This window comes from Bos indicus x Bos taurus, chromosome 18 (genome assembly GCF_003369695.1).
Source record: "Bos indicus x Bos taurus breed Angus x Brahman F1 hybrid chromosome 18, Bos_hybrid_MaternalHap_v2.0, whole genome shotgun sequence".
NCBI lineage: Eukaryota > Metazoa > Chordata > Mammalia > Artiodactyla > Bovidae > Bos > Bos indicus x Bos taurus.
In genome coordinates, this window is record NC_040093.1 from 14,702,700 (window position 1) to 14,722,388 (window position 19,689).

General features: G+C 56.4%; 1 protein-coding gene across 12 annotated transcripts in view; it reads right to left on the minus strand.

The window, feature by feature from the left end:
- Positions 1-19,689, minus strand: part of POU2F2 (POU class 2 homeobox 2) — a 77,573-nt gene that overhangs the window by 21,440 nt on the left and 36,444 nt on the right. For 11 of the 12 annotated variants that reach the window (XM_027515670.1, XM_027515666.1, XM_027515668.1 and 8 more), the window contains exons 1-4: positions 9,224-9,300; positions 477-542; positions 326-360; positions 135-191 (exon numbers count right to left, since the gene is read on the minus strand). In XM_027515670.1, the coding sequence (XP_027371471.1) occupies positions 135-191; positions 326-360; positions 477-542; positions 9,224-9,290 (225 nt within the window). In that variant the 5' untranslated portion in view covers positions 9,291-9,300. Of the gene's footprint in view, positions 1-134; positions 192-325; positions 361-476; positions 543-9,223; positions 9,301-19,689 lie in introns of those variants that run through there. The other variant, XM_027515661.1, reaches the window with a different exon arrangement.

A 19,689-nucleotide genomic window follows, 5' to 3' on the forward strand; every position in this document is an offset into this window, starting at 1 on the left:
AGCCTGAGGGTGAGAAGGGGCGGGAGGAGTCCTGTCACCAAGGTGCCAGGCCCTGGGCCCACAGCAGGCATCCGGGACCCTCCATCAAATGTCATACCTGAGCGGTCACCCTGGCTGCTCTGACCGGGGCTTACCTTGGTGCTGGGGCCAGTCGGGGACACCGAGAACGGGGAGGTCTTATTCTGGGGGTTCTGCAAAGAGCAAGTGGGGGTGGGCGATGGGAACAGTGAGATGAAGCAACTTCTGATGCCCTGGCCCTGTCCCACAGAGCTCTGCTCTGCTCTCTTCTGCCCCTCTCCCCGATACCCATCCCCTGCCTCCTGACCTGATGGTTAGTGTCTGGTCCATTTCTTTCAGTGTCTGCAAAGAGAGGGACGAGGGGTGAGCTGTCACTAGCCCCTGACCCTAAAACCCCCGAGCACCCCTGCCCTATGCCCGTGGTGACCTCTGCCCTCCCTGCCCCGTTCCCCACTTACCTGGGTGCTCTGATGGGGAGTCCAGACCTTGCTTCTCGGCCTCCAGGGGCTTAGACATTCTTATTTCTGAGGACAAAGGAGGGATGCCAGTGAGGTGAGGGTGCGGAAGCCAGTAGGGCTCTGGGGCCGCTCCCCCAGCACCACCCAGCCTTTCCCCCATACCCCCACGCCCCCTGCCACCTTGCAAGTGTCTCTTTCCTGGAGACATGCCCTCTGCTCCAGGCCCCTGCCCTCCACCGGTAGGACAGGAGAGAAGCCTCTTGGTCCCTCGGAAGGTGGCACAGGGAGGGTCACCTTCAACCCCCCGAGAGACCTGGGGCAGGGCGGGAGGTGAGGTTGGCCCTTGGTCCTGGCGCGGCTCTGGCCGCCCAGGGTTGGGGGAGGCTGGTGATGCTCTGAAGGAGCGAGTCAGCCTTGGGCCTCCTCACAGCGGCCGCCCAGGCACCCGTCCTGCCCCACCAGGTTTCGGTGAGGCGTGTTTTCCACTCTGAGTAGGGCCTGGGAGGTGTGAGGGACGGCAGCATCCCCCAGGAGCGAGTCCTCAGATCTCTGGGTGTGATTCAGCGCCCCAGGCCCCCTCCCCGGCCCACCACTTTCCCGTCCACTCCCCCCTCCGCCTCCCTTTCAGGCTGGGCGGCCCCGTTCTCATCTCTGTGACTCCAACTCCAACCCCATCCGCTTCTGCCCTGACCTTGTCCTCAGACCTAACGCTAGACTACAGCCTTACCTGGGACTGCAGCCCTTAATCCAACCTGGAGCCCCCACCCTACCAACCCCATCCCACCCTACAGTCCCGCAGGCCCAGGAAATGGAAGGAGGTGGCAAACAGGGGACCCGGAGCAAGGGAAACAACCCCATGCTCACAACGCTCCGATTCTGGTCACGGGAAGGTGAGTGCTACCAGCACAGTGCGAGATATGACTCAGAGCTCACGTTGGCAGCTGGTGCCAATATTACCCCCATTTTACAGGGGAGAAAACTGAGGTTCCAGGTAGATGGCACCTCCCCAAGAGCCCCATGAGACAGCAGAGGCACCCAGGTTGGACTGGGGTCCTCGTGACTCCGGGGCTCCTGCTTCTAATCAGTATCGCTACGGTCTGATGAACCTGTTCTAATCCCCTCCACCTCATTTCCACAGTGACTCCAACCCAGGATCACCCTGAGAGCCATTCAAACCCAGCCCTTCCTGGTCCTAGACTCCTAGTCTGGGTTTCTGACCGACGCATTTGCAATTTTCTTACCCGCGCTGATCCCCAGCCCTTGTCCAGACGGCCCGAGTCCTTCATCTGACCTTGACTCCCAGCTCGGCCTCAGACCTTACTCCCGACCCTGACTCTGATCCTAACATTTCACAACTCACTCCAAATCCCCACCAAGACCCGGTTCTATCAAAGGAGCCATCCAACGCTAACATGCTCCGTGTCCAAGACAGTTAAAGCAGGCCAGCTAGAAAAGAGACCTGAAAGAGCCTCTGCAACTGAAAAAGAAGTCCAGATATTTTGCAACTGAGGGTCACTTGACAAGGAATGCCACTCTGATTTGAAACTCCTGATTAAAAAACCAGCTCAGGGCTTCCCTTGTGGCTCAGTGGTAAAGAATCCGCCTGCCAGTGCAGGGGACACGGGTTTGATCCCTGATCCAGGAAGATCCCACATGCCTCGGAGCAACTAAGCCCAGGCACCACAACTACTGACGCCTGGGCTCTCGAGCCCGCGCTCCGCAAGCAGAGAAGCCTGTGCACCGCAACTAGGGAGCAGCCCGCGCAGCAACGAAGGCCGGGCGCCAACAGAGGGGAAAAAGGGGAAAAAGCCAGGGCGCACACTGCTGACGGGGCTGTAAACCCATCCAAGCACAGTCCAGGAAAGTTAGAGGCGCCGCTTCCCAGCACATCCTCTCCTGGCATCCACCCCAGAGGACGCAGCGTCCAGCCCACCACCGCCCCGGGCACATGTGTTCCGGGAAGCAGCCCTTTTCTAACCGCCCCCCTCCCCCGCCACTGGAAACGGCTCCGGGGCCCGTTAACCGGGGATGAGTTAACACACTGGTATGTCTGGACAGCGAAATGCTCCACAGCCCAGAAAAGAATCAGCTCCTGCATCACACACACTGAATCTCGCAAACCTGCTGCCAAGGGAAAGACGTGAGACAACAGAAGTGGACAGACAGCAGGACCCCAATTAAGGGAAACTCAGAAACAGGCAGGACGACCTCAGGTGATTAAGGTCAGATTAGTGGACACCTTTTGAGGGGTGCTGACCTGGAAAGGGTGTGAAGAAGCCTTCAGAGGGTTAGAAATGTCCTGAGAGGTGATCTGTTTGGTGGTTTGGCGGTGGGGGGGGGGGTTCTGTACATATGTAAAATTCATCAAACTGTACAGTTAAAACCTGAGCATTTTACTATATGTATGTTTTCATACACAAAAAAGAAATAAAACAAGCTAAGAATAAGCCAGCACATAGTCCTACTAAGGCATAAGCTTATGAGGTGGGGGTGGGGAGCAGGTGCCCAGATGCTCCTGGAGTTCAGGCCCTGTTGCCAGCCACTGGGGAAGGAGCATTGAGTGGTTAAGGACCCCGAGACCCAGGAGGTCACAAAGGGAGCCGAGGAAGGAGTACCCCCGCCTCCTGACCCTGGGGCATCAAGAAGCAGGAGTCCTGCCTGATCCTGGCTCTAAAATTCCCAGACTCGGCTTCCTTGGTGGCTCAGTGGTAAAGAATCCACCTGCCAATAATCCTCCTGTCACCTGCAGGAGACACAAGTTCAGTCCCTGGTCCGGGAAGATTCCACATGCCGCGGGGCAGCTGAGCCCGTGTGCCACAACTACTGAGCCTGTGCTCTAGATCCTGGGAGCCCTAACTACCGAGGCCCGAGGCCCCTAGGGCCCGCACTCCACCACAAGGGAGGCCACGGCAACGGGAAGCCGCGCATGGCAACTGGAGAGCGGCCCCTGCTCACCGAAACTAGGGAAAACCTGTGCAGGGACGAAGCCCCAGCACAGCCAGATAAAGAATAAATGACATTTTAAAGCCAAGCACATAAATCTCTTAGCCCTTGGCTCTGCTTCAGGCAACCACAAACCCGAGAGTGACCCTACATCCCTGCCAGCATTCTGGAAAGCCATGCCCCGGCCACCTCCGCAGCCCCTCCTTCCAGCCAGTGACCATGCTGCCACCAGGAGCCCCTTCCCCAGCCGGGACCCCTTCCACGGTTCCTCGTCTCCTAAGAAAAGCCCAGGCTCCCATCTTGGCCATCAGGGTGTGACCCTCGTCACCCTCCGCTGCCCATCTCTTAGCACTCATGCACCTTTCTCTTCAGTCATGCTGGCATCGCCCTCTGCTTGACGAGGGGCAGGGGGCAGGGTTCCAGGATGTACAGGTTCTTTCCTCCCCACCTCGCCAGTGAATGCCCCTCCTGCTCACGGACCGGGGCGGCCTCGGGCCCCACCTCCACCCCAGAGGGCCCGTGCTCATCCTCGGCCTCTGCTGTGTGCTGAGCTGTACCCCTCGACATTCCTCTCTTGGATTCCTAACCCCCAGTAACTCAGACTGTGACCGTCTTTGGAAACAGGATCTTTACAGAGGTAATGAAGCCAAAATGAGATCAGGCCCCACGTACAGATCAGGGCCTCAGGCTAGGCCCTGATCCAGGTCGACTGGTGTCCCTAAAAAGACAAGAAGACTGGGACACGGACAGGCACAGAGGGAAGACCAGGTGAGGACCCAGGGAGCCGACGGCCACCCCAAGCCAAGCGGGGAGGCCTCGGAAGAAACTAACCCCGCTGACAGCTTGACCTTGGACTTCCAGCCTCCAGAATTTTAAGAAAAATAATTTCTATCGTGTAAGCCATCCTGTCTGGGGGTACTTTGCTGTGGCAGCCCTAGCCAACTAAGGCAGCCTCTCCTCACCAATCCAGCCCCGAGCCTGCAGGGCTGTGGTCACCTGTGCCCTTGTCCTTCCCCACTGATCAGAGGACAGGCCTGGGCTGACTCACTGCTGGGTCCCCGGCGTCACCCAGCTTGGGAGCCCAGGTTATAAACATCTGTGCCTCTCTGCGGCTCCCTCTGTCTCTTACTTGTTCCTGCCTCTGTCCTGCTCTCTCTCTGTCATGTAAAGAGCCTTGGCATGGGCTGGTCCCTCGGCCTGGAACGCTGTTTCCCACTCTGTCTGCCTGGCAACCTCCTACTTATCCTTCAGGACCCAGCACAGGCTCCGTCCTCCTTGAAGTCACCACCGTGATGACTTCAGGTGGGGGGTCTCTGCCCTCTTCCCTCCACCCTGGCACCACCTACCCATCACTGTCCTAAGGGCTGCAGCCATCTGGGCCCCAGAATGTCTCCCCCATCAGGCTAGGAAGCCCTCGGGGCAGGGCTGACTCATCTGGGGTCCTCAACAGGCTGCGTGGGTGGGATGAGCAGGGCCGCCCTGCTCCCTCCCCTCCAGGCCTTTGCCTCTGCTCCCCTCCTGCCTGGGATGACCCCTTCCTTCTTGACTAGCAAACTCCTGCTCCTCTTTAAGGCTCCAGCTCCACGTCACCTCCTCTGTGAGGTCTTCCTGGACTGCCCAGGTGGTCAGTGCCTCTCTCGTCTGGGCTCCCTTTGCCCCAACACACCCTGACTGCCTGGGCAGTGACCCCTACTCTAGACCGTGGGCTCCTTAGGGCCCAGACTGGAGTCACCACTGCACAGTCTGGGACTCTGTCTTTGGAATGAACGAATGCAGGAAAGGATCCTCTCTCTGTGGTTACCTGACCTTCGACCCTCAGCCCCAGGCCCCCAGGGGCTCCCACCTGACCTTAACCCTTTAAGGTCACCTCCCCTCTGGAGGAACGGTGGCTGTAGAGGCAAACGTGGTCTGAGGGGAACTCTCTACCACTGTTTCCCCAATCCTGCCCCCGCCTCCAGCTCCCACACAGCCCACACACCCCTGCAGCATCGGCTGGGCGACAGCAGAATGGCCAGAGCGGCCCATTCCCAGGCCTCTGCCCTCCCCTCTCCTCTTCCTTCATCGAGCCCAACCCAAGAGGAGGGTCTCATCAAACCATCCCCACCAGGGATGAACTGGGGGGGACTCCATTTCCACCATGAACCCAAAGCTTCAGTGATGTCTTCATGGGGACTCAGGGTATGGTGACCCTGGCAAGAGGCTCGCTGAGACCCCATCCTGCAGGCTCTCTCGTTCCCTCTCTCTCTCAACTCTAGACAAAGACTCATGCCCAATGCCACCCCATAACACTCTGGCATAGTGTTATGGCACAAGGTGAAACCTAAGTGTCCTAATTTTTTCAAGCCTCCTTCCAGGTGACTCTAATTGGCTCTAACGCCCCCCCCCCCACCTTCAGAAGTGCCCCCTCAAAGCCTCATTCATCTGCACAGAAAGTCTGGGTGGCTGCTTAGGGTCACCCCTCCCTCCTCCCATCACAGGCAGCATGCGACTTTTCAGAGGAATGGGCAGGAAAAAGCCCTGTAGGACCCAGCGGGGCCCCTGGGTCTCACCGCCGCGGGTCAGACCCGCCCAGGGCTGCCCCGCCCCTGGGCTCTGCCCGACTGCCCCAGGCCTGGGGCCCTGGGTCCCCTCCGCCCCCCCTCCCTCCCCGGACTTTCACTTCTCCTCTGCAGTTCCCCCAGCCGGTTTTAGCAGACTTGGGCCAGCTTCTCGTTAGCACTTACCGAAAACGGGGCTAAATATAGAGGGCCCAAGGGCTGCCCCTCACCCCTCCCAGCCCCGCTTGGCCTGTCCCTTGGGTCCCCGGCCTCCAAAGCCCACAAGCAAGGCTGGGGCCTGGGAGCCCCTGTGGGCCGGGTGGGCGCTGCCGGGAACCTCTGCGCGCCCACTGGCCCAGCCCGGCCTCCCCGGGAGCAGCGTTTCACACCCACACCCCACAGCTGTCCCTGGGGCGGCCTCCAGGGAGCGAACACTCCTGGGTGTTAGGGAGGAGGATGCAGACACAACAAGAGCGGTGGCCCCGCAGCTGTGCTGACAGGAGCTGCCACGGAGCGTACACACCACAGCCTCAGCCAGGCGGGGCCCCGACACGGACCGAGCCCCATGCAAACGCACAGGGGACAGGTGCGCGGATCCCAGACGGGAATGTGTGCAGATGAAGACGCAAGCCCAGACACAACGACACCAGCAGATATGCAAAACGCACGCCCAGACGCGTGTGGGCACACCTGCCTGTACACACACTTGCACACCGAGTCACCCCCAGACACGTACACACGCACATCCCAGAGTCACTCACAGACAGAGGCACAGATAGACACAGACGTGCATACACACATACACACCCAGGTCACTCAGATAGACACACACCAGATGTACACACACACATAGCGTGACAGAGACAGGTACACACTCACACCCAGGTCATTGAGATAGACACACCAAGATGTACATACACAAGCTGTGCACACTCACTCAGACTCATTCAGACACACAGACAGCTACACACTCACACACCCAGAGTCATTCAGACACACAGAGAAGTACACACACACATACACACACCCAGAGTCACTCACACATACAGACAGCTACACACACACACACACACACAGAGTCACTCACACATACAAACAGCTACACACTCACACACACAGTCACTCACACATACAAACAGCTACACACTCACACACCCAGAGTCACTCAGATACACAGAGAAGTACACACACACACACACGCACATCCCAGAGTCATTCACAGACAGAGGCACAGATAGACACAGATGTGCATACACACATACACACCCAGGTCACTCAGATAGACACACACCAGATGTACACACACACAGCGTGACAGAGACAGGTACACACTCACACCCAGGTCATTGAGATAGACACACCAAGATGTACATACACAAGCTGTGCACAGATAGATACAGATGTGCATATGCACACACATCCGGGTCACTCATACAGACAAAGATGTACTCACACAAGATATGCACACACACATACACCCAGAGTCACTCAGACATAAAGGCAGACTCAAATGTATACATACACACAGTCACTAGACAGACATACAGAGATGTGTACACACACACAGGTCACTCGACACACAAACACACGTGCACCTACTCACACTCCCAGAGTCCCCTCCTCCTGGGAGATGGCCAGGGTGCAACCCAGAATCCAGTCCAGAGATGTGGAGCCCGAGACCGAGCAGGAGGCATGACCTGCTCAAGACCACACATGTGTTAATTCACATCCAGGCTGGGGCGCCCAGGCAGGCCTTGCAGGCTGGGCGATTCTCTGAGAAATGCCAAATAAAGGGGCTAACCCAGCACCTGATAAAGCCACCACTGCCCCAGACAGGGAAGAGACAGTATGCACACATTATCCTGTGCGGATACCCTGGGTCGCTGTGTCTGCGCTGTGCACACATGTGAACATGTGCGCACACACACACACATCCATAGTTGCACATACAGTCACTTCAGTAAATCATCACATCACACAGCATCCTGCAAGTAACCTTCCTTCTACCTCAGCCCCCCCTTGCCTCCCTTGCCTACTCATACCCACTCATCCTTCATCTCAGACCAGACATGCCCTCCTCCAGGAAGTCCTTTCTGATGCCCCATTAGCCGAATTGGGCAAGTCTTCTGGGCTTGCCCAGTGCCCTGTGCCTCCTGCATCCCAGCTCTCACCCGTCTGCCTGTGCTTCCTCCCTTATCTGGTGACAGGTTTGTCTCCGTTCCTGAACCAGGCACTCCAGGAAGACAGACCCAGAACTGCCTTCTTCAGTAGTATTTCCAACATCCAGCACAGAACTGCTCCGTAAATACGTGTTGATGATGGATCACAGGACACCCGCAAAAGCTGATGCACACAGACGCAGGCCAAACCAAGATTCAGTCCCACAGACACCCACAAATGGGACACATCCCCACGGTCAGAACTATAGGGCCACAAACAAAACACCCTTGAAGTATGGACACTGGCCATGGTCCAGGCCCCACTATTACTGTATTACCTCACTTAACTCTTCCATCCGCACCGCCTAGAGCATCATTATGCAGAGATGGACACGTTATGCCAAGTGAGTCAACATGTACAAGTCACTTTGTACAGCCCTTGGCGGACAATGTTCGCTCAGTCCGCTGACACTTGGTGAGCGAGGTGGTTCATAAACACACAAACGTATCATAAATTTTCCGGGGTGATGAGTACCATGAAGAAAAGACAGAACAGGGTGAGGGGCCCCAGAGTGACGGGACTGGCTGCCCGTTTAGATGGGGAAAGCAGGGGAGGCCACCCAAGAAGGGGACATCGGAGGTGAACGAAGTGAGGAAGTGAATCAAGAGAGCCTTGCCAAGGCTATCCCACAGTGCCGCACACACAGCCCCTCGCACACGCACACCTGACAGTCATATATAGAAAACGCAGAACCACTGTTCACACGCACGTACACAGAGGTCCAGCCCCCAGGCAGTCCTCTCCCAGGATCACGCACGTCGCCCACCCGCCGGTCCTGTGTATGAGAGCAGGAGACTAACACCTGGCTCCATCCTCCTCCCCCGGACCCCTCAGGACAAGGAGCGGCAGGGGAAGAGAAGAGGGCTGAAGCCCCCCAGGGCTGATGCGAAAGGGGAGGGGAAAGAGGAGCTGGGGGTGGGGACGCAGGATGGGGAGAGGGGCAGCTGCTGAGGCACAGAGTCAGAGAGCAGAGGAGCAGCCAGAGAGGAAGGGCAGGCCGAGCCAGAACGAACCCCAGGGTGCTGTCTGTGCGCCCCGGCCCCTTACCTGGAGCCCCCATGCTGGAGTGAACCATGCTGCCCGCCCCGCAGGGCTGGGGGAACAACTGTGTCATCTCCCCGCCCTCTCTGGGGGCCAAGCTCTCGCTGCCGGAAGTCACCCAGGGAGGAAACCACAGGGTCCGCCCCCTTCGGAAGGGAAAATACCCGTGCCCGAAGGCCCACCCCAGCCGGCAGCGGACCCCAAATCATGTTGTGTGTGTGTGTGTGTGTGTTGGGGAAGTGGGGGTGGGGGGAGGTAGCGCGCAGGGAGGCTGGAAGAGCTGACTCTGCAGCTGTACCCCCAGGAGGTGCGCCCTGCCCCTCCGCCGCCTCCACCCGGCCGGCACATCTGGAGCAGGGCTTGTGGGTCTGGGAGAGAAGGTGGACCCAGAACACGACACTAAAACACTGGCTAGGAGTTTGGGGCGGGCCTTTCCCAAGGCTAGGCCCTGCCTGTCACACCTGACAGGCATCATCTCTGAAGGTGCTATCTGCCCCCATTTTACAGACAAAGACTGAGGACCAGAGAAGTGAGGTGGCCTGTCTAAGGGCTCAGAGGCAAGAAGCGTTGAAGCCAAGAAGCAGGGCAGGAGGAGGCTTCCGCAGACTGTGGCCAACGGGGAACCCAGCCGCGCCTCTTCCCACAGGTGAGGCGTCCGCGGCCACCACTGGGAGAAGAGGTACCCATGGGCAGTGGTAGGGCCGGGCCTTGCCCTGGAGCGGCAGGAGGTCCGCCAGAGGGCAAAGCCGGCGCCGGAGGTGGCTGGGGTGGAGGGAAGTACCGGGTCCTAGGGCCACGGGCTAGCCCTTCGCGCTGCGGCGCTCGCGGCCCAACGCTTCCCTCCGTGGCCGCCAGAGGGCGGCAGCGCTCAGCCAATGGGCCAGAGGGCGGGGCCGGCTGCGGAGGAGGCGCCCCGCCCTCCGCCCCTCCCCTTCCCCCGCCCGCCCCCGCGCGCACACCTGCGAGGGTCACACAAAGGCGCAGGACTCCCCGCGCGCGGCGGCGCAGACAAAGGCGCGGCCGAGCCCGCTGCCCTCTTCCGTCTCCCCGCGCGCGGTCCGAGGCTGCTGGGCCGCCTGGTGCCTCCAAACAGCCCACCTGCTCGCTCCGGGCCCTGCAGGACTCGCTGCGCCCCTACCCTACGCTGGCTGACCCCCAGAGCACGCGCGCGCACACAACGGCTGGACTCCTATACACACGCTCAAGTGTTTTTACACAGGGACCCCAGCACTTCACACACACGTGTGCACATCCAGACACATGGAAACACTCCTTGGTGCCCAGGCCCTGACAACAACTAACACTACTCGCGTGTGCCCAGAACCCTCTGCTCTGTCATGCGGGCACACGGGCACGGCTGTACAAGTATACCCAGGCATACTTCCCGGCCATGTGTGCCCACGTTCACACCCATGCACACTCACGCAGGTTAGTGTGAGTGCCTTCAAGAGTGCCTTTCTGCCTGTACACAGGCCCTGTGCAGCCCAGGCACGCCCAGGCAGGCAGGCCCACACCATGAGAATGATGGTGGTCCTTACATCTGCACAGAGGGGACAGTGGCCCCACCAACTACACTCATAACATTCCGTATTGTGAAAGCCATTCCTCTGAGCAGATTCGGAGACCCTGCAGCATCCGCTGGCTTCACCTCAGACCTCCTGCCTCCGGGGCCCACCTCTTTGCCTCTCTCTCTCTCAGATGGCAGGATTTCTATACGGGAGGGTCAGGTATCTGGTGGATGATGGCACTGGAGCCTTGTCTTGAAGCTGCATTTGCCCACTAAACTCTTTTATTTAGGATTTATGTTTTGGAAGACTTGGAAATAAGGGTGATAAGGACTTTATAGAGGGAGCAAAACCCCACCAAAACCCCCCCGCCCCGTGCTCCACAGTCAACAGCATCCTTGTCAGGAGGGAGCTCCGGGTGGTAACTTAGAGAAGGGAGAGATGCACCCTCTGTTTCCGGTGCTGCCCTCCCAGGCCTGCGGTTGAGAGGTGGAGCTGGGGACAGCCTTTCGTGGCCCCCCTACCTGTGGTGGGTGAAATCACCCCACCCGTCTTGCCTCTCAAGCTGACTCCACTATTATCACCTCTGGCAGACCAGAATTGAGTCCCTGAGCTGGAGTCGAGGCATCTTGAAGAAGGATGGGCCTGAGACTTCCACCTGCCCAGGAGAGGACAGAGGGGCTGAGTTAGGGGCACACTGGGTGGGCAGGGCCTGGCAGCCAGGAACGGGGACGCCCAGGCACGGGAGATGGTGGCCGTTTAGCTGGAGACGAGGCCTCAGGCCAAGTTGAGCCAGGCAGGTAGGGCCTGGGAGCTGGGGAGCAGCGGGGGCCACTGGGGGTGCAGGGATCCTGGGAGGGAGGCGGCGCAGGGGAGACCAGGCTGGGCTCAGGGCTGAGCGGTAATTAAAGGAGACGTAGGGGGCTCCCCAGGGCCAGCGGGGCTGGTAACTGACACGCGGGCCCCATTGCTCCGCTCATATTTCTCACCGGATCGATACGTTTGACTCCCGACAAGACAATAATCGCTTGTACGCGGCCGGCGAGTCGATCAAATACATTATTAGAGCGAGGTCCCCTGGGGGCCCGGCGGGGAGTGGTGGGGGGAGCAGCCAGCCCACCGGGGACAGCAGAGCGAGATTCTTCACCCCTCAGGGGCCCCAACCATGGCCTCTTCTTCTCAGCTGCCCCGGGGGACCCTCTCTGTGGCTTGGCTCCCCAGCCTCTTTCTGCATCCCGCTGTGTCTGGCGACCTCTTCGCTCAGCCCCCGCCCATGTCCCTGCTCCGCATGGGGACCCCCAGTCATGTCCCTGCTCTGCATGGGGACCCGAGCAGGGTTTCCTTTAAGTGCTGCCTCATCTCTGGGGCTGTAGCATGTAGGAGCTCAGAGAGGGACCCAGGCTGGCAGGAGACAAGGAGACCGGGTTGCCTATGAGTTGACAGCCGAGCCAGAAGGTGAGCTCGGGTCTGAGATTCATCGATATTAACCTTCCTTTGCATCTCAGCGTTCTGCCTTCAGCAGAGCCCAAGGAGGGCCGCCTCTGCATGGTGAGGCGGGTCGGTGGGGGGGACGGTCAGGGAAAGCTGACTCAGGGACCCAGACACAGAGGAAAGCAGAATGAGGGGTGGCAGACAGACACATAGACTGAAGTATGTCTGGCTGGTCCTGCTGCAGGGTCATGCAATCCTCCCAGTAAGGCCCCCGATACTCTGGATCAAACCCCGCCTGCCCCCTCACCCCGGGCACTGCCTGTCCACCTCTTCCTGACTTCTGGGCTCAAGCCTTCGTTTCCTGTTTACACACCTCCTTCATTCTCAGCCTTGCATTCAGAGCTGCACAAAAACAGACAGTAAGTCAGATCTGGCCTGTGGGCCATAGTTTACCAACCCCAGGCTGAGACCATTTACCTGCAGTATAATCAGTGATATTTGTTTAATGTATTTAATTGCTAAGTCATGTCCAAGTCTTTTTGCGACCCCATGGACTATAACCCTCCAGGTTCCTCTGTCCATGAAATTTTCCAGGCAAGATTACTGGAGTGGGTTGCCATTTCCTTCTCCAGGGGATCTTCCTGACCCAGGAATGGAACCCATGTCTCAAGCATTGGCAGGTAGATTCTTTACCGCTGTGCCACCTGGGAAGCCCCCAAGCTTTTCCTGCGTGTCCCTTACAGCCAAGCTGTGAGCTGGGTGCTGAGGACTTAGAAGAGAACTGGATCTGAAATCTGCCCTCAGGGAGCTCACAGTCCAAGGGGGAGACTGGATTTGATGGGAGTTTTCTGATATTCCACAAGTGACTCAGAAAGTATCCAATAAATGCTAGTCAAAGATGAATCCCAAGACATAGACTTGAGGTTGGATTTGATGTTGTAGGTGGAAAGATTCTGAGCAGGAAGAGTCTGTATAAGAGAGGTCCACTGGGGACTGGTGTGAGAGCAGGCTGGTGGGTAGAAGCTGGAGATGACCAGAGGAGAGGCTGGGACAGTGGTCTAGACAACAGCAGAGAATGTGGCCATGAGGATGCAGATGAGAGTATGAGTTTGAGTGAGAGTCTTGAGGACTTTGGTGGACTTGCAAGCAGGCAGCTGAGCAGGGTGGATGGGTGGGTGCTCAGGCCATCACTGATGGACACTGGGAAGGGGAGCAGATTTGGGGAAGATGCTTACGTCAGTGCCGGGGATTGGGGGTTGGGGGGAGGTCAGCAAGGTCTATGGACCAGGAAGGCAGCAGATGCTGAATAAATTCACATTGTCACAAACACTCCTCATGCAGCTCCTGCCTACCACCAGTTTCCCAGACCCACCAGAAATCCCAGGAATTCACCACACACAAAAAGAAATTAGGAAGCATCATGGCCCGAAGAAGATAAAAGTCAGAAGACCAACAGCTCCCCATTCTGAACTTGGCCATCTGGTGGCACAGGGCCAGCCCCCCACAATCTCCGGGCCTCCATTTCCCCACCTAAAAGTGGGAGGTGGGCTGGAGGAGCATTCTAAGACTTCTTCAAGCTGTTAACATTCTGTGGCTTGAAAGGGACAGGAACAGGCAAGATGGACTGATGGCTCCATTAGCAGCCACGTTCACACAGCTGGCCTGGGTGGACCCTGAGTCTCTCTGACCCCAAAGCCCGCGCTAAGACTGCTGTCCTGGGCTTGCGGCTCCTTACTTGGGCTTGTACATGTCCCAGGCTGTAGGCTGTCCCAGAACAGACCCACCAGGACATCGAAACAGGCAGGTGCCGGGCCCTGGGCCTCCCCTGAGGAGGCTCTGCCCTGGGCACAGGAGCCCCTGCCTACCCCTAGGCTGCAGACTCTGCTCCAGCCCAGACTTCCCGCTCACCAGCACCAGCACCAGCACTGACTCTGCAGGCTGATGGCGCTTTCCTTCCTCCCAGCCCAGGGAGCTGTCCAAAGGCTGAAATGCAAGGGCCCTCGTAGTAGTCCAGAAGCCCTCCAGTAACCCTGCTGCTGTCTCCAGGAAAGCCCAGCCTGCTCACCATGGATGGCCTCCAGGCACCCGCGGGACTTCACTTCTCCTAACGAGAGCACTGTGTGCCTGCCACACCAGAGAAAGCCAAGTCTGTCCCCACCTGGGGCCTCTGACCTTGCCGACCCGTCCCCTAGAACGCTGTTCCCCATCTCTTCCCTTTCCTCTGACCCTTCAGGACTTAGCTCAAAGGCCGCCTCCTCCCAGAAGCCCTCCCTCAGCCACTCTCCACTCCAGCTATTGCTCAGTTGCTAAGTCGTGTCCAACTCTGCGACCCCATGGACTGCAGCACGCCAGGCTTCCCTGTCCGTCACTGTCGGCTGGCGTCTGCTCGGGCTCATGCCCCTCGAGCCAGTGGCCAGTGTTCTCTTTGTAGTGCTGTCTGCAGCTCAGGCGCTGTCACCTTGCCTTACTGTTTCCCCCTATGAAATGTAAGCTCTCTGAAAGCAGGTGGTTTTTTTTGTCTTGTTTTCTGCGGTATTCCCTTCTGAAAGGGACACACCACGCGCTTAGATGCTATTTGTTGAATGAATGGATTCTTCCAGGCTCCCAGAGCCCACAGAATGAAATCCAGGGCTGGCTTTCCAAGCTCAAGTGGACATGGGCCTCTGCCAATCTCCATGGGCAAATTGCCTTCAGAGCTCACCTTCTTCCTCTGGGTTCAGCAACTTGGGGTTCCCTATGTACCCATCCTCTGAACTTCCTGTGTTCGCTGGGCAAATTCTACTGGCCTCTACAGCCTCAGCTCAAATCTCTCCTCTCTGGAAGCTGTCTCTGACTCCACAGGAGGCCTGCTTAATAGTGATGGCCTCAGTCTTCCCACAGTTCAGGCATCTTGGGCTTGGCACTAATCGTACTGCATTGAAATTACTTCCCAATGAGGCTACCCTCACAGGCAGGGCTGGAGGGCAGGGTGGGGTTTCATTCATTTTTGTAGAATGGAGTCCAGCACTGGTCTGCAGATAAGCCCCGTTGAATGAGGACACCTGCCCCGTAGACTGTGACACTTTGTAGAGCTGGATGTGAGCACTAGCGCTTCCCAGGTGGCGCTAGTGGTAAAGAACCCAGCTGCCAGTGCAGGAGACACAGAGATGTAGATTAGGAAATGGCAACCCACTCCAGCATTCTTGCCTGGAGAATCTCAGGGACAGAGGAGCCTGGCAGGTTACAGTCCATGGGGTCGCAAAGAGTTGGACACGACTGAAGCAACTTAGCATGCAAGCACTGATCTGGGAGTCAAACATTTGAGAGCCTGGAAACTGGTCTTTCCATTCACTTGCTGTATGACCCTGGGCAGGTGATTTCACCTCTCTGAGCCTCTGAGGATTCTCATCTTTGAAAAGGGGGCAGTAACATGGGCTGATCAGTGGTAAAGAATTCACCTGTCAAAGCAGGAGATGCACGAGACCCAAGTTCGGATCCCTGGGTCAGGAAGATCCCCTGGAGAAGGAAATGGTAAACCACTCCAGTATTCTTACCTGGGAAATCCCATGGACAGAGGAGCGTGGCAGGTTACAGTCCGTGGGACAGCAGAGTCAGACAAGACTGAGCACACATGAAACGTGGGCTGACAGGAACTTCATTCATCTTTTTTCTTTTGTTTTTAACGGTTCCTTGTGCTATATAGTAGGACTTGTTATCGTTAATCTTAAATACAATACTGATTACCATGCACAAGGAGTTCAGAAAGTTCAGTGTTTATCACACCAAAGTTTGAAATAGAGAAAATCAGAAATAACATAGAATGCTACCATAGGACAGTGGCTAAATAAAGCGTGGCATATTCATACTCAGGAACAGTATGTAATCATGAGAGATGATGGAACTGATCTATGAATAGGACACGGAAAGTTCTCCAAGACTCAAATGCAAAGGCAATGAATGAATGCAAAGGCAAGGTGCAGAATGATTGACACAACTTAACATTACTGATATAAATCACATACCAAAACCTCTATGTATTTTCTTTGGGTGTGCAGGTATTGACAAATGCAGAGAAAAGGCCCAAAGGGTAACTAATCAGCTAATTACAACTACCTCTGGTGAGTGGACCAGCAGTGGGAAAGCACACGAGTGTGTCCCCGTGTGTGTGCAGGCTCAGTCGTGTCTGACTTTTTACAGCCCCGTGAACCGCAGCCCCCAGGCGCTTGTGTCCATGGGATTCTCCAGGCAAGAATACTGGAGTGGGTTGCCATTTCCTCCTCCAGGGGATCTTCCTGACCCAGGGACCGAACCCACATCTTTTGTGTCTCCTGTGTTGGAAGATGGGTTCTTTACCACTGAGCAACCTGGGAAGCCCCCTGGGAAAGCAGAATGGACTCAAATGGGATTTTTTAAAGATTTTTTTTTTATATAGAACATTTTCAAAGTTTTTACTGAATTTGTTACAATATTGCTTCTGTTTTATGTTTTGGGGTTTTTTTTTTGGCCACAAGGCATGTGGGATTTTAGATCCCCAACCAGGGATGGAACCCCCATCCCCTGCATTGGAAGGTGAAGTCTTAACCACTGGACCACCAGGTAAGTCCCTCAAATGAGGTTTTAACCTTTTCTGTTATGGTTTTGGTTTTTATAATGAGATTGCATTCATTTTTGAATTAACATTAGACTATGAGCTATAGGTAGCAAACTACAAAGTGAAACAAAGGGCTGATATCCCCCACAGTGAGGAAAGTGGTCACCTTCAGCAGGGAGGGAGGGACAGGGCGGGGGCGGATCCTGGGCTCTGGCTGCCTCCTGTATACAAACCTTGGTGGTGACCCCACAGACGTCCACTTGATAAAGATGGACTCAACTGTGCATGGATAACTCTCTCACATAAGCGTGCTTCCTGCAGGCAGGGCCAATTCCCACTCATTTTGGTATCATCTGCTCTGCACCCCCAGTTCACTGCCCAGAAGCAGATGTTAATAAAAGGCCAGATTGGGTAGCGTGCACCCTAGGCTGCTAGAGCTCCAAGGGGCCAAGGCTGCTGTCCAGGGTACTAAAGTCCAAAGCCCGGGAAGCCTCAGGGAGGCTGGCCAATGAAGACAGCTTCCAGACCTGATATCCTAATTGGCCACTCTGCGACCCGGCTCCTGCTCGCCTCTAACACATCACCTTCCATTGCTCCCCAGGCCTTCCCGGGTGGCGCTAGTGGTAAAAAACCTGCCTGCCAATGCAAAGGACTTAAGAGACGTGGGTTCAATTCTTGGGTTTCGAAGATCCCCTGAAGGAGGGCATGGCAAACCACTCCAGTATTCTTGCCTGGAGAATCCCATGGAACAGAGCCTGGTGGGCTACAGTCCATGGGGTTGCAAGGAGTCAGATACAACCAAAGAGACTGAGCACGCTCGTGCACACACCTGTTGCCCCTCGCCATTTGCTCACGTCCTCCAGGCTGAAGCTCCCATGTGCCTCAGGACCTTTGCTCTCTCTCCCTGCCGGCTGGTGCCGTCTTTGCCCAGGTATGGCGGTGGAGCACGCCCTCACTTGTTCCAGGAGTCCACTGACACATCCTCTCCACAGAGAAGTCTTTGGGATCATCCCAACCCACACAGCCTTTCCCCTCCTCATCACTCTCCATCTTTCACTGGCTACCGTTTTCTTCCAGCACTTGTCACTGACATTCGAGTTTCTGTGTGTTCACGTGCTTGTTCATCATCCATCTCCGCCCACTTGAATGTTCACGCTGGGAGGACAGGGAGCAGGTCTGCTCTGTTCAGTTTCACCCTCCTATATAAAAGGGCCTCAGGTGCACAAAATGGCATTAATCACAACCCATGGTTCATGGCTTTCTCCCATCACTGGGATGGGCAGAGCCCTCTTCTATTCTTTATTTGCTTGTTTATTTAATTTATATTTAATAAATTATGTGGACACATTATTATGTGTTCACGTAAAGCCACCACTCACCATACAGATTAGAACTGTGACAAGTCACACTGACTCGTGTCTGACGTGTGCACTGCTGTGTCCCTTGTACCTGCCAGCGAGGAGGATCTGTTTGCTGCAGGAATTAAGGGGCACCACGCAACAGGAAGCTCACAGGAGCGCCCGCATGGCCTCACAAGGAGGGGGAGAAGAAACCAAAGGCCATGCCCTCCCATAAGCTCCCCCCTCCTCCCTGGCGCTCCCACCCCCTAGTTCAACCTAGCCAAAGTTTCTTCAAGACAATTCAATCCTACACCGTCACGGATGGCCGGCCCACTGTGCCAGACCCTGTGCCAAGAACTGGGGACACAGAGGGACTTCCCTAGTTGTCCAGTGACTATGACTCAGTTCCCAATGCAGGGGACCCAAGTTCGATCCCTGGTCAGGGAACTAGATCCCACATGCCACAACTAAGAAGTCTGCATGTCACAACTAAAGGTTCTGCATGCTACAACAAAGATCAAAGATCCCGCATGCCACAACGAAGACCTGGTGCAGCCAAATAAAAAAATATTTTAAAAAGATAGAGAGAGAGTTGGTTGGTGGTTTAGTTGCTCAGTCGTGTCCGACTCTTTGTGATCCCACGGACTGTAGCCTGCCAGGCTCCTCCGTCCATGGGATTTACCAGGCAAGGATACCAAAGTGGATTGTCATTTCCTTCTCCAGGGGATCTTCTCGACCCAGGGATCGAACCTGGGTCTCCCGCATTGTGGGCAGATTCGCAGATTCTTTACTGACTAAGCCACCAGGGAAGCTCGAAAGAGCTGAGGACACTGGGGTAATCAGCCTTGGCCACACCCCTGAGCATTCTCAAACCTCCCGGTGCCCTTGTCTCCCCCCACCCATCCCACCCCTTCAGGGTCCCACGATTATCGTAAGTTATAAGAGCAGCTACCCGGAGGCGCCTTCCAGGAGACCCCGGGCTCTGTACATCCTGTCTTGGCATCTTCCCAGCGATCCAATAAAGCAGGTGCTGTTATTACCCCCCGCTTTTCAGAGGCACACCCTGAGGTGGACCGTAGCCTGCAGGTCAATCCCAGAACCTGGCTCTCCTTACCACCAGGCACGCTGCCTGTGTGCATGCTTCTCCCCTCGAAAATCCGGGAGGTCCTAGGCCTCCTGTATCTCTGCAAAAGCAACTGAGGATGATGGAAAAGGTGTCAACTTTGAAGTCATGTAACAAGTGGTCAGGTCCCAGCTGCAGAGTTCAGGGAGGCATTGGGGGCGGGGGCGGGGGTGTCACCTGGCCGAGGTATTATATTCACGAAGGGCCTCATTAACCGAGATGTGCATTTTTGATTTTATAGTTGGATGCCACTGCCAAACCACATGAGCCGTAGGACGCGCTGAATTTTGTTCTAATAAATCCTGTACTGACCTTGTAAATATCAGTTAGCGTGGCACTTCGTTGTTGTTGTTGCTTGGAGCCCAGCCTGTAACTCCTTTTTGGCTTTCTTTCATTCTCAGCATCCTAGGAGGCTCAAAAATGAGAAGTGGCCTGGCCCCTCTCAGACTGTGGAGCCTGCTGAGTCCTTGCTGTGTGACTCCATGCAAACCACTCAACCTCTC